At 33.7% G+C, this 12,377-nt stretch overlaps 2 protein-coding genes across 2 annotated transcripts; one reads left to right on the top strand and one right to left on the bottom strand.

Moving 5' to 3' along the window:
• Positions 1–1,307: 1,307 nt before the first annotated feature.
• On the top strand, positions 1,308–3,836 carry LOC101258269 (large ribosomal subunit protein uL10-like). Its single transcript, XM_004241123.5, has 5 exons — positions 1,308–1,691; positions 2,481–2,549; positions 2,821–2,919; positions 3,002–3,394; positions 3,485–3,836. Exons 1-5 carry the CDS (start codon positions 1,434–1,436, stop codon positions 3,620–3,622), a joined length of 957 nt encoding a protein of 318 aa, XP_004241171.1. The 5' UTR covers positions 1,308–1,433; the 3' UTR covers positions 3,623–3,836.
• A 650-nt stretch (positions 3,837–4,486) lies between these two features.
• On the bottom strand, positions 4,487–11,306 carry LOC101258564 (cell division control protein 6 homolog B). The gene is made up of 17 exons (XM_004241124.5): positions 10,868–11,306; positions 10,682–10,778; positions 10,095–10,315; positions 8,905–8,979; positions 8,722–8,831; positions 8,471–8,577; positions 8,269–8,328; positions 7,774–7,847; positions 7,271–7,321; positions 7,060–7,109; positions 6,646–6,781; positions 5,768–5,857; positions 5,323–5,385; positions 5,145–5,240; positions 4,934–5,023; positions 4,686–4,807; positions 4,487–4,607 (listed from the first exon to the last, which is right to left on the bottom strand). The coding sequence occupies exons 1-16, from the start codon at positions 11,105–11,107 to the stop codon at positions 4,769–4,771; spliced, it is 1,599 nt and encodes a 532-aa protein (XP_004241172.1). The 5' UTR covers positions 11,108–11,306; the 3' UTR covers positions 4,487–4,607; positions 4,686–4,768.
• Positions 11,307–12,377: the final 1,071 nt, after the last annotated feature.

Genomic DNA, 12,377 nt, shown 5'->3' with positions numbered 1-12,377 from the left:
TTAATTGTTAAAAAAACACTACCAAATAAAACACTTATTGATTGCATATAGGCTATTCGATTTGAGAGGAAGGATACTTTTTCAAATCAAAATAGGAAGTATAACTCTAAAATATAAATTTGAATTATTCCCAATTATATACGGCATTTTATTTTATATTAGAAGCCATAATTCTCTACTTTAGGTATAAGTCAAGCAAATTATGACAATTGAATACTGGAATATATTATACAAACTAAAATGAACTTAAAAGTATTAAACCATATCTAGCTTATTTGATATATTAGAATAAGCTAAGTATATGTATATAGGTATTTCTTTTCATATGTTAACGTATCTTTAAAACGATGTATTTATTTAAGTTTATTTCAATGAAATTACAGGTTAATGAACTAATTTGTAATCTGTTGTATATTAGACACTGCAATTGTATTTTTTCATGAAATTTGTATTCATTTAAAAATTAATGTGTATTCACCTAAGAATCAGTATAAGTTAATTTTCTTTTCTTAAACGTTGCGAAAGACCTAAACAATTTTATTAATTTAAAATATTGATAATAACTTAAAGATGTTTTGGAATTGCTTTCCTATATTTCATACACATGATTTGTTTATTCCAACTATAATAAGAAAGAGTAGCCAACTGAAAATGCACATGAATAGGACAAACCAGTACTGGTAACTTTTATATAAACTCAAAATTAAACTAATTCGGGTAATTTTTAAAATAATTTTTAAGCCGCATGTTTAATTAAATTTAATATTTTTTTAATATAAAATACTAATGTAAACATAAAAGTTAATGAAATTTTAATAAATTAGACCATAGCCACCTCTGCCATATATAAGGCTCCACGTCACCAGAAAAATCTCCCGATCCTCATCTTTCTCGTTATTGTTGTTAAAAAATTTAACTTCGTCGTCATTCATGAATGATCATCAAAAAATTATTAGCGATAATCTCCTATACATTGTTTTTACAATATTAATATATTTTAACCTATTGTATTATATAGTGTACCTTAATTTGATAGGTTAATAAAATATCTTTTGTTACTTAATTATAAGTATTGAGTTCAAGCCATGCAATTAGGATCAATTTTAAAAATTTACTAGGTCTTTACGCGGAAAAAAAATGCATGTTATGCACTAATTACTTAGGTGACTTAATATTGCTTAATCTAATAAAGAAATTAAACTAATTACTGCAATCAAACTATAAATTTTAAAACTTTTAGTTCCTCATTTAGGAATTTTTCTAATTGTTTCTGTGAACGTATATCCGTTTACGTACAAGCACTAGTCTCCCTGCACCCTGCAAAACCTGACCACCTTTTCCATATATATTGAGCTTTAGGGCTCACATTTTTCACTCTTCTCTCACCATTTTTCTTAGCTCTCTCTTTTTCTTCGCAAAAAAAACCAGAAGCAATGGCGGTGAAGGTAACAAAAGCTGAGAAGAAGGTTAACTACGACAAGAAGCTATGCAAGCTTCTCGATACGTATCAACAGATCCTGATTGTAGGAGCAGATAATGTGGGTTCAAATCAGTTACAGATGATTCGAAAGGGATTACGTGGTGACTCCATTGTTTTGATGGGAAAAAACACGATGATGAAGAGATCTATCAGGATCCATGCAGAGAAGACTGGAAATAATGCGTTTCTCGCTCTCATTGAATGCCTCGTGGTTTGTTTTTTACATTTCTTCTTCATTATACTATTATATTGCTGCTCATATTTCTTCATTTTCGATCATATTACTATATCATAGCATTACTGATTTGTTAGGTTATATTTCTGGTCTTCACTGTTTTATTTTTCTTTTGTATAATATGTATTAAAGCTTATTCATCTTCAAAAAAATTGGAAATGTAGGTTCAAAATCACACTAGAAGCTTTCATTATTTCCTTTTTTTTTTTTTGGAGCTCCTCTATTTTTGAGGTTTTAGTATTTTGTTTTGTTGATTGCTTGTGTTAGCTATTTTTTGTTAAATATATCTAGTTATGTACTGTAATCTCTTTAAAATCAAAAATATTATTGGAAAATGGAAATGGATGTTCAAAGTCACGCTAGAAAATTATTAAAATGTAGTATTTATTTCCTTTTTTGAGTTTTGAGATTAATATCTGGTTAATGATTCTGGGATATCCTTATATGTCAGAATGGTGATCCATTTTTTCTCCCATTCCTTTTTCAATCACTGTTACTGTATTTTGGTTGCTTGGGACCAAAGAAATAGGTACTATTTTTTTCCCTAAGAGGTAAGGGGTGAAGGGACTTAAGCTGGAATTTGGCAAGTTTGGTGTACTATTAACAGCATTGTCTGTGACTTTGTCATAGTTGAACAAAAACTGAGTCTAAACAGATAGAAAATTTATATCATTAATTCAACTAGCTTATTTGGGATTGATGTTTAGTTGATTTAAATGGTCAACAATGGCATTTGCCTTAACCCCATTTGTAATATCGTAACAGGGTAATGTGGGACTAATCTTCACCAAAGGAGATTTGAAAGAAGTCAGTGATGAAGTTTCTAAGTACAAGGTAAACTATGTTCATGTCTTACTTTTTTGTTCTTCGTTTTTCTTCCTTTACATATCAATATAATTATCTTCTTGGTTTGATGGTAAAAAACTCTTTGCTGTATCATCAGTGGATGTGTAAAAGAGACTATACTAAATCAACTTGTCCCTGAAATGAACTTCTGGAACAAAAACCGACTATTTGCTTTCAAATACTAAATCAACCTCACTTTTTGATTTTGAGTTTATGATGTGAAGTATGAGAATACTAACTTTAACATTAAATGAAAAAGGTTGGAGCACCTGCTCGCGTTGGCTTAGTTGCTCCAATTGATGTGGTTGTTCCTCCTGGCAACACTGGACTTGATCCTTCCCAGACCAGTTTCTTTCAGGTTTAGTTCTTTCAAGATATGCTTCTTAAGCTGCTTATGCTTTTGTTTATTATATATGATCTCACATCCCGGTGTATTTTAGGTACTAAATATCCCAACAAAAATCAACAAAGGCACAGTTGAGATCATCACCCCTGTGGAGATTATTAAGAAGGGTGAAAAAGTGGGGTCATCTGAGTCTGCCCTTCTGTCTAAGTTGCTCATTAAGCCATTCTCTTATGGCCTGATAGTCCAGTCTGTCTACGACAATGGCTCAGTTTTCAGTCCTGAGGTTCTTGAACTCACAGATAATGATCTTGTCGCTAGGTTTGCTGCTGGTCTGACAAATGTTGTTGGTCTCTCCATGACTCTCAATTACCCTACTCTTGCTGCTATTCCACACATATTCATCAACTCGTACAAGAATGTTCTGTCATTTGCCATTGCAACAGAGTACTCATTCCCACAAGCTGAAAAAGTGAAAGAGTACTTGAAGGTTTGCACCAACTGTGAATTCCAAAAGACCTCTAACTAATATAAACCTGTTCTTCTTGACATTATCTTGACAAAATTCTTAAACTTGCAGGATCCAAGCAAGTTTGCTGTTGCTGCTCCAGTTGCAGCTGCTCCTTCTGCTAAAGGGAAAGCAGCTCCTGCTAAGGAGGAAAAGAAAGAAGAACCAGAAGAGGATGAGGATGACTTTGTTGGTGGATTGTTTGATTGAGTTGTTTAATCATCAACCTGTTTGCTTGTTACCTATCAGGTCCTAAGATTTGGTACTAGTTATGATGAATGCTATTTTTGGTGTCTCTATTAGGATACTTTTGAACAATTTTCACTTAGTATGCTATCATTCAGATGTTTTGTGCACTGAAGAAGATATTAGTTCCTTTTGTTTCAGTGGGGTTCTAACTTTAAATTTGAGCTATCCTTGAGTATTTTTGCTCCTCTTATTAACTTTGGTTGTTGCATTTGGACATCTCTATGATTATTTGCATAGCTTTATATGTTGAGAATTAGTGTGAAATATTGCTTTTTCAGGTTCATAGGAAATCATTAAGAGAACCATTTTTTTCTGATCTGCAATAATTCGTCATGCAGAAGGACCAATGAATGCTTTATATTTGCTAGGGTGATGGCAGTGTTCAGTTCTTTTATACTTGAGGCTCTATAAATCTCCTTTTCCCTTCTTTAACAACTCAGAAGATGGATGAACCACTTCCTTCAAAAAAATATCACCTTAGCGCCCCTATTTACAGGCGGTACATTCATAAGCAGAGTTTAGCATGGAACCTAGGGTACAAAAGGGGTTTGGGACTTCTAAAGATAAAAGAAACTTGGGGATAAAAGTTATTCACTTTTCACCTTATTTGATTTCTTTCATTAACAGCAAAATAATATAATATGTTGAAGTTTTTTTTCCCCGTTGATTCTTGAAGATGAGAATCAGCATCGGTAATAATACAACAAAGTTAACATGTCAAAATTTGTTTCCAGAAATTCTTGAAATTGAAAGACATTCAACGTTGTATTACTATATATCGTCACAACTCTCTTAGTTGATAGTCTCTTCCTATAATATACTGTATTTTTCTCTTTGAGAACTAAAAGTATGATAAGGGAGCCACATGGAAATTCCAACATTTAGTGGAGAACCCATATGTTTCTGTTCCATTCATCCGTAAGTCATATATGACCAAGTTTGATTTCTGTTTTCACACACAACAAACGAGTTAACATATATCCCGTTCCACAGCATCAACCGAAATACAAGGGGAAAAACGTACCTCCATGTTTGGACCAAAAACTGGCAATTTATTTGAGCCACTTAATAAATAATAGAGAATCACAATCTTGTTTAAGTCAATCATCAAGATTGTTGAAGGCAATTTCGAAAGAAGCGTATTCCCTGATCCAAAATCAGTGTCAAATATTAGTACAATCACTACATAATCCTTGAAAATTATAAAACTATGTGATAAGCAGGTGTCTCCAAGAAGCAAGATCAGAAAAAAGAGCAAAGACAAACTCGTACCTGCAATGCAAAGGTGATGTCTGCTTCATCTACCTTTAAAGTTACTCTACTTAATTTTTCTTCCCTAGCCTTCCCCAGTTTTAGGATACCCTGCATTTTTATGTACACCTTGAGTTATACTTCTTCCCAGTCTTTAATAAATCACTCATGATTGAGAAAGAGAAAAAGTAGACCGAAATGGAGCAACATCTAAGTTTATTTAACACTTTACCTGGTCTCCTAGCACTCTACACATGTTTGATAGCTCCATGATTCCTGCTGGTGGTATTGAAGTTGATTTACAGATATCAAGGTAAGAGATGTTCAGCTGCAATGGATTACAAATTGTTTCAAAACTCGTTTCTTATGCCTACTTAGATCTCACCATTATAGTTACAAATAGAAATTACCTCGCCTATAGTGGCATCCTTCTTCTTCCCCCTGAATAGCTTGACAGCAGAGCAAAGAATAATCTGCATGGCAGTATACTAAGCATTACTCACCACCACCATGATATTTTTAAATGCCATACAACATTAATGTAGAAGAACATCATAAAGAAGTGGCACCACCATTGAGCGCATTCGGTTCTACTTTTGATTATAGCTCTTGCATTCAATTCTGCCATCACAAATATTTGGATACTTAAAGGTGTTTTCAGTACTTCTATCAATATCTGGATACTTCAACCATAATCCAATAGCTTTCCTTATTCATTAATTGGTTTCTATTTTCTCCTTTTCTTTCTTCTTTGGTGGAGGGTCAAGAATTCTCTTATAACTAGAAACTTACGAGGAAATGAAACCAAATGAACAGTAGATATCTTCTTATGTTAAGTAAATTGGGAACATTTACCTGTTGATGTTGTGGAAGTGATTGTATAGTATCCACCACTGGCGATCTATATGCCTTTGATAAAGCAATAGCCACATGATCAACCCTAACCTGTTAAGGGGTTCCAACTTTTAAGAAAACACAACATGCTATGTAAAGCAAAAAAGCAAATGAAGATACACAATTCATGAAATTACAGCAAAAGACCTTACTGGAGATTAAGAGACAAGAAAATATAAAAGATACAGATTGCTGAACAAGGTGGTTCATTAATAAGGAAAAATTTAGTAATTGTTGTTTATCAATAACAGCTTTTTTATCTCTACAAGGTTGGGGTAAGGTCTGTCTACAGCCCTCCCCAAACCCCACATGTATGTTGGTGAAAAATTCAGTAATAAGCAGGGTACTGAGACTAGTACTGACCTTTACTAGCAGGTTCATAAGGAGAATATAAAACAGTGTGTTTGCAAGCTGGAATAATGCTGGTATGTTTTTATCATATACAAACAATGGGTTGAGTATTGTAGTTGTTTATAATTTTCAAATACTTCTACACCATATTTAGCTTCGGCTGCATTAGTGTAGAATTTGATATCTCAAGGGAGCAAACAAGCTCAAATGTGAAGCAACAGAAGTTCAACACTGACTCTATTCTGCTGTTCAGTTACCCTTCAATCCATAATTTCAAATTCTAGATTTGATTAATATCTACAGAAAATTTAATAATATGAAATCAGAGGAAAAGAAGCAATGAGAAGAAACCTATGCAAATCCTGAAGTTGGGATCACACTATGACTTGGCTATACAAATCAGAGCTACCCTCTCAACTATAGATCCTCCAGAATGGCTAGTTTACAAACTCAAAAAATTAACGAGTGAAAATGACATCAATACTCACAACGTTGCTCTCGTGTATAAGTGATTTATCACAAGCACAATCCCTCTGTTGATCAGAAACTCCTCCATGTAATGATGGTAAATCTAGGCTATTGATAGAATCTCTTATGTCAGATTCTAACATCTCAATTGCACTCCTGAAACAATGATGAAGGAAAAAGTTTACTCATAATCAAGAGAAAGCTGTACAACAAGCTCTTAAAAAATCCATGATCTAGGATTAATACTCTCAAGTGTTCAATGGAGAACTTAAGCATCACTTCTGCTAAAAATACTTCAGCGAATTAAAAAAGAAAGATTGATCTCCTTATGCCTTTCTTTTTTTCGCCAGTAACTCACACTACCAGTCATAAACTCCATGACTAAATGCCATCTCCTCAAAATAAATTATAAAGTTGCAGGAATATTCACAAACCTGCATATCCATAGAGCCTTCCTCATATCTCCAGATGCAGAAGCAACTTTCTGCCATTTTAGAAGCACTTATATTAGGAAACAGTGGATTGTGAAATAAATAAGTCTTGGATCAGAAGTCTGAAGTAGCAGTGGACAAATGTGTAGTCTTACTGCATATATAGAAAGTACAGAAATAAAACCAAGCAAAATCCAGATGTTAATGTACCTACCCGTGCACATAGTTCCAATGCTTGAGGCTGGAAGATTGTGTAAGGAAAAGCCTGTTCAGCAGTCAAATTATTAGTCACTCTGTTAACCATAAGAAATGATTTGCACCATGCTTTATGCAGATACATAGAAAAGGCTGCAAATATCAGCAGCTGTCTTCACATTTTCAATTGAACTTATAGACAAAAAGGAAGCAGATTAAGTTACTGTAGTAGTATGCAAATTAAGTGGAGCAATTTCTAATGGTTTCTAGGTTCTTACATTAGAATCAATTGATTCGACAACAAAGCATCAGTAACATATCACTGGAAGCACTTGAGTTCAAACTTTAGATGCTTATGAGTTATGACACCAATCATTGAACTTGTCCTCATATCCTGAGCCCATACCCACTCACAATATACTGACAACTTGCATTAAATAAATAAAAATAAATATATCCATTTGGTAGAACTATCACGTTTTTCTCACAGGAAGAAGAAGAGAGTAGAAGCCATGGAGTTACCTTTAATCTTTGCTGAAGAATGGAGATGATCTGGTCCTTAGAATAAGCACGAAATGTTACAACTGCAGGCTTGCCTGAAAAGTAATGTATAAGTCAGATTAAATACTATTCTACATACAATAAGTAATCTAGCATGAGCTGCATTAAGAGGTGAAATGGCAAATAGGTGCTTTGTACCACATAACCTTGTTTTATGAAACTACAGAAAATCAAAGAACCCATAACCTAAGCTAGTTGACATTCTCTATCCAATTGCTTGTGTTGCCACACACTTGGACAACTCTGTGGTGCAGTCATTAAGCAGGGTTCAACATTTTTTAAAATATCTTCTGTGGTAACATTCAGAAGCTTGGTGCGAAAATAAATTATTAACAGCTTAAATACTTAGATCCACAAGTTAAGACCTGTTTAACCTCTCTGCCTAAAATAGAAAAAGTCAAAGAAGATAGAATATGACTTAGAAATAAACAATCTTACAGAAAGGAAAATACTCACAATTCAAGGATTGTAGTTTTGGAAGAAATTTATCTGCTAGGTCTATTGCATTAGCAATTCCTGTCAAAGCAGAGTCCCAGTTAGGAGCAATCATTTGCAGAATAATAGCTTCTTTCGACAATATCATAACTAGTCATATTAGAAAAACATAAAATAATTAGATCAAAAAAGCTTCACGATTGCAGTCCAAGAGCTCCAGTACCTATCAGAATAAATCTGGAGAACGGGAGTGTTGTTAGCATGAACAGCTCATGAAGCACAGCTCTGTCTTTTGTGATCAAGTAATCCAACTCATCAGCAACTATTAACCTGTTCAACGCATTACATTATTAAGCAGAGAAATAGTTTGATTAAAAAATCTAAAAAGCACTATCAATACCATGGAATCTTGAAAGAAAAAAAAAAGGGAGGCACAATTGTAAAAATTATTAAAACATCTAGAAGAAAACTCACAACATCTTTGTGACTGCTGACTGCTGCTTCTCAGAAAACATTTTCTGAAGATACTGTAATGGTGATGTGCAAGTATTTATCTTTCTCCGTAGTGTAATTTTGTCAAGTATCTGCAATTGTTAGTAAAGCATAAGCATGCAGAAATGAGTTATTTAGCAGCGAATCAGTATAATAGCAATGTACCTTGCCAAAAACATCAGATGTGTTTGACAGAGAACTGCAGTTGAGTGATAATGTGTCTGGAGCCTGAAAACCAGACTGCAATGGACGAAAAAAAAGAGATGATTAAATTTTTTTAGAGTAGTTGGATATACATCTTGGGAACATTGTTGATGAAGAAAATCTTTTGAAAACCCTTTAACCACTTGCAGAGCTCTCATATGAAGATGCTCTCTATGAAGCTATTTAATCTCACTATATCAGTAAGTAAATATTATAACAATTCTTGCACATGATGAAGAATCAAACTCAAATTGAAGCATTGATATAGCTCTTAAACTTCCCTGAGCCCTTTATCATGAGGACTTTAATAGTATAAGTGTATAACCAAAAGAAACACGATTGAGTCTGGACGCTTTGCATGTTACAGCATGAAAAGTTATCCTTGAAGAACCTCAGATCATCAAACAAGTAGATGGAATGGAAAAAGTAAAAATTTCACCAACAAATATATCACTAATCTGAGAGATGAACTCCTATAATTCTACAACAACCTACCCCATGTAGTTTGACAAAGTGGGCCTAGAGTACACACAAACATTACCCCAACCTCAAAAGTAGAGAGGTAGTTTCCAATAGACACTTGGCTCAAGGAAAAGCAGTCCAAAGAAGACGAAAAACAGAAGTAACGAAAGTATAAGAACTAGTGTAATTCATTCAAAATATTTAAGATAACATTATCACAATAAAGAAAATATAAGAGTCTCAAAAATGCATTACTTGCATATTATATGGTCAAATGAAATCCATTCCAAGCTTAAATCTCAGGAATCAGAATGAATTACCTCTTCCTTGTAAAATTATTTCAACTGTTCTGTAGCCATTACAATAGCAAACTTTTATTTGAAGCCTCAATTCCTTTCATTTAACATATCTCAATCCTAGTGAAGCACGGTAATTTGTTAATGTTAGTCAGTAATTCACTACAACATAAAGTGTTACTTAGTAATTTGACAACATCTTTTACATAGTTTAGGCCAATAGCACTACAAACTTTAGAACACTGCAAATGGAAATACAGTTCATGCAGTGGATGGATGAACTTGTTTGACTAAGGAAATGCAGTTCATTAAAGCATTCACATCATTCCTTAAAAAGCATTCATCTCAAACTAACAAATCAAGTTTCGAAACACACCAAGCAACAGGCTATACCTCTTCTGCCCAATTAACCAGGACCTTGTTAACCTTCTCCATTGATAGAGACTTTCCAGTCCCTGGGCAGCCGCAGATATACAAACTTCCAGCCTTCTCTTGTTCCACTGCTTGCTTACAGAACTCCAGAATTCTATTGTTCTCAACTTCTCGACACACCAGATTTGATGGAGCCCTAGACACATGCAATGCCTCTTTCACTCCATTTAACTGCTCCATATCTACAGATAGAGACGGCATAGAGCACATCTTTATTTAAAAACGGCATGACACTAGATATAATGTGAAGATCCTTATCAACTTAACATAATTAAAATCGATTTTAACGAAATAAGAACAACTATAACAACTATACCCCATACTAGTCAAGATATGTTATATGAATAAATATGTCCATACTGCTACAATTGGACAATGATAGTTTATTCAAACAACACATTTGTCAATTTCAATGCTAGAGATTCTCGACATTTTCAAACGAATACACAGATCTCTAGAGAAAAATTAATACAACTCCGGGCAAACACTGACCTATTCAGTAAACAGACTCGATTGAGGAATTAATTAAACCAAATAATCAAACTAACCTCTTGGATTCCACATAGGCTTCTCTAGAAAACTTTCCGATAATCTCCTTTTCACAGGTGATTTGCTCAGATTTACTGCTTTAGCTCCGCGATTTGCCTTAATTCCACAAAAAAACAGAAGATCAATTAACACCAATCCGCTAAACTTATAATGAAACCATAACATAGTCTGAGAAGTTGAGTTACATTTAGAGTACTCTTAGGGCTGTCATTGACACATCGGCGGGGCGACTTCCATTTGCTCGGAGAGCTTTTCAAGGGCGATGGAGTTAAATCTGAAGTTATTCTACTGTCTTCAGTAGTGGAACTGGAACTGGATCTGAGTTTGCGTTTTTGAGGAGTGGATTCAATCTCACTGGCGATTGGATCGGCGACTTTACTCCCACCGGAGACACGTGTTGAACGACGGTCGACGATTGTCGGCATTTTGAACTTCCGATGAGATGAATACTGGCTGTAGTGTTCGACTGAAGTAAACCTCTCTGTAGATTTAGAACAATTATTTGTTATTTATATAAGATATAAATTGTGTGCTCAGATTCAATTCGTTTCGCGCGAAAGAGGAAACTGCACTAGTGCATTTCCCGCCGTTTCGAAATGGTTTTTGAAGCGATGAGCTTCTATTGGTGGCCTTTGCAATTAGAATCATTCGGCCCATTAATAAATCACGGCCCAAATATAAGAAACTAAATAAACCTTTATGATGGACTTCAATAAAGATATGGGCAACTTTCACATATAGCAAACAAAATATTCATATTTGTATGCTATATCAAACTTTGCATAATTGCGCTCTATAGCAAACATAAAACTGTATAATTTGCTATACATATACAATTGTATAATTTGCTAGCCTAAATTGTATAATTCGCTGGCCTATTTCGCTGCAATTGTATAATTTGTTTTGCATACAGTTGAATCGAATTAAAATGTATGTATATTGCATAATTATAAGTGTATAGCAAGAAGATATATGTTTTTCTCGCTTTATACAAAAACAGAAACACAATATATACACTTCTGTTGTATAAAGCTAGAGAAAATTGTATTTCACTGCAATTGTATAATTCACAATTGTATAATTCGTTGGCCTTTTTCTCTACAATATTTGAAGTAAAATGTTTGTAAATTGTATAATTAAGTGTATAACACGAAGATATACATTTTTGCATGTGTATATACAATTTTCTCTCGCTTTATACAAAACAAAACAGAATTATACACTTCTGTGTATAACGTGAGAGAGGCGAGCAAGAATGGAGAGTGGCGAGCGAGATTTTTTGGAGAGAGACGCTGGCAAATTTTCGCTAATGTTTGCTATGGAACACAATTAAATCAAACCGTAGCTATTCCATTTAATTTAGGTTATTAGTTTGCTATTATATACAATTTTCCCTAAAGATAGAATGATGTGTTTGCACTCCTATTTGCGGTGATATTTAATTTTTTGTCTTCAAATATTATGGTCTTTAATTTTGTTTTTGTAACTCATTTAATGAAATTTTGTGAAACAAAGTATCTCTAGAACTAATTCATTCAGTATAGGTTTAGAGAACTTTTGTTTTAATCGGAATAAGTTTGATAGTAATTAAGTTATGTGACATAAGTTGCTTAATGTTTGTATGTTTCTATGACCTAATTCGCTAGGCACAAGTGTAGAGAGTTTTTGTCTCTTACGACATTAATTTTGTAAGAA

Source organism: Solanum lycopersicum, chromosome 6 (genome assembly GCF_036512215.1).
Source record: "Solanum lycopersicum chromosome 6, SLM_r2.1".
Lineage (NCBI taxonomy): Eukaryota > Viridiplantae > Streptophyta > Magnoliopsida > Solanales > Solanaceae > Solanum > Solanum lycopersicum.
This window is presented reverse-complemented; position numbering and strand designations above follow the sequence as displayed.

What these genes read in the sequence shown, in the direction of transcription:
- LOC101258269 (XM_004241123.5), top strand. Translation starts at nt 1,434, where the DNA reads ATGGCGGTGAAGGTAACAAAAGCTGAGAAGAAGGTTAACTACGACAAG. An exon ending in ATGAAGTTTCTAAGTACAAG is followed by an intron (nt 2,550 to 2,820) that starts GTAAACTATGTT and finishes TAAATGAAAAAG; the next exon opens with GTTGGAGCACCTGCTCGCGT. An exon ending in AAGTGAAAGAGTACTTGAAG is followed by an intron (nt 3,395 to 3,484) that starts GTTTGCACCAAC and finishes TTAAACTTGCAG; the next exon opens with GATCCAAGCAAGTTTGCTGT.
- LOC101258564 (XM_004241124.5), bottom strand. Translation starts at nt 11,107, where the DNA reads ATGCCGACAATCGTCGACCGTCGTTCAACACGTGTCTCCGGTGGGAGT. An exon ending in TCAGCAGTCACAAAGATGTT is followed by an intron (nt 8,578 to 8,721) that starts GTGAGTTTTCTT and finishes TGCGTTGAACAG; the next exon opens with GTTAATAGTTGCTGATGAGT. An exon ending in CATTGGAACTATGTGCACGG is followed by an intron (nt 7,110 to 7,270) that starts GTAGGTACATTA and finishes CTAAAATGGCAG; the next exon opens with AAAGTTGCTTCTGCATCTGG.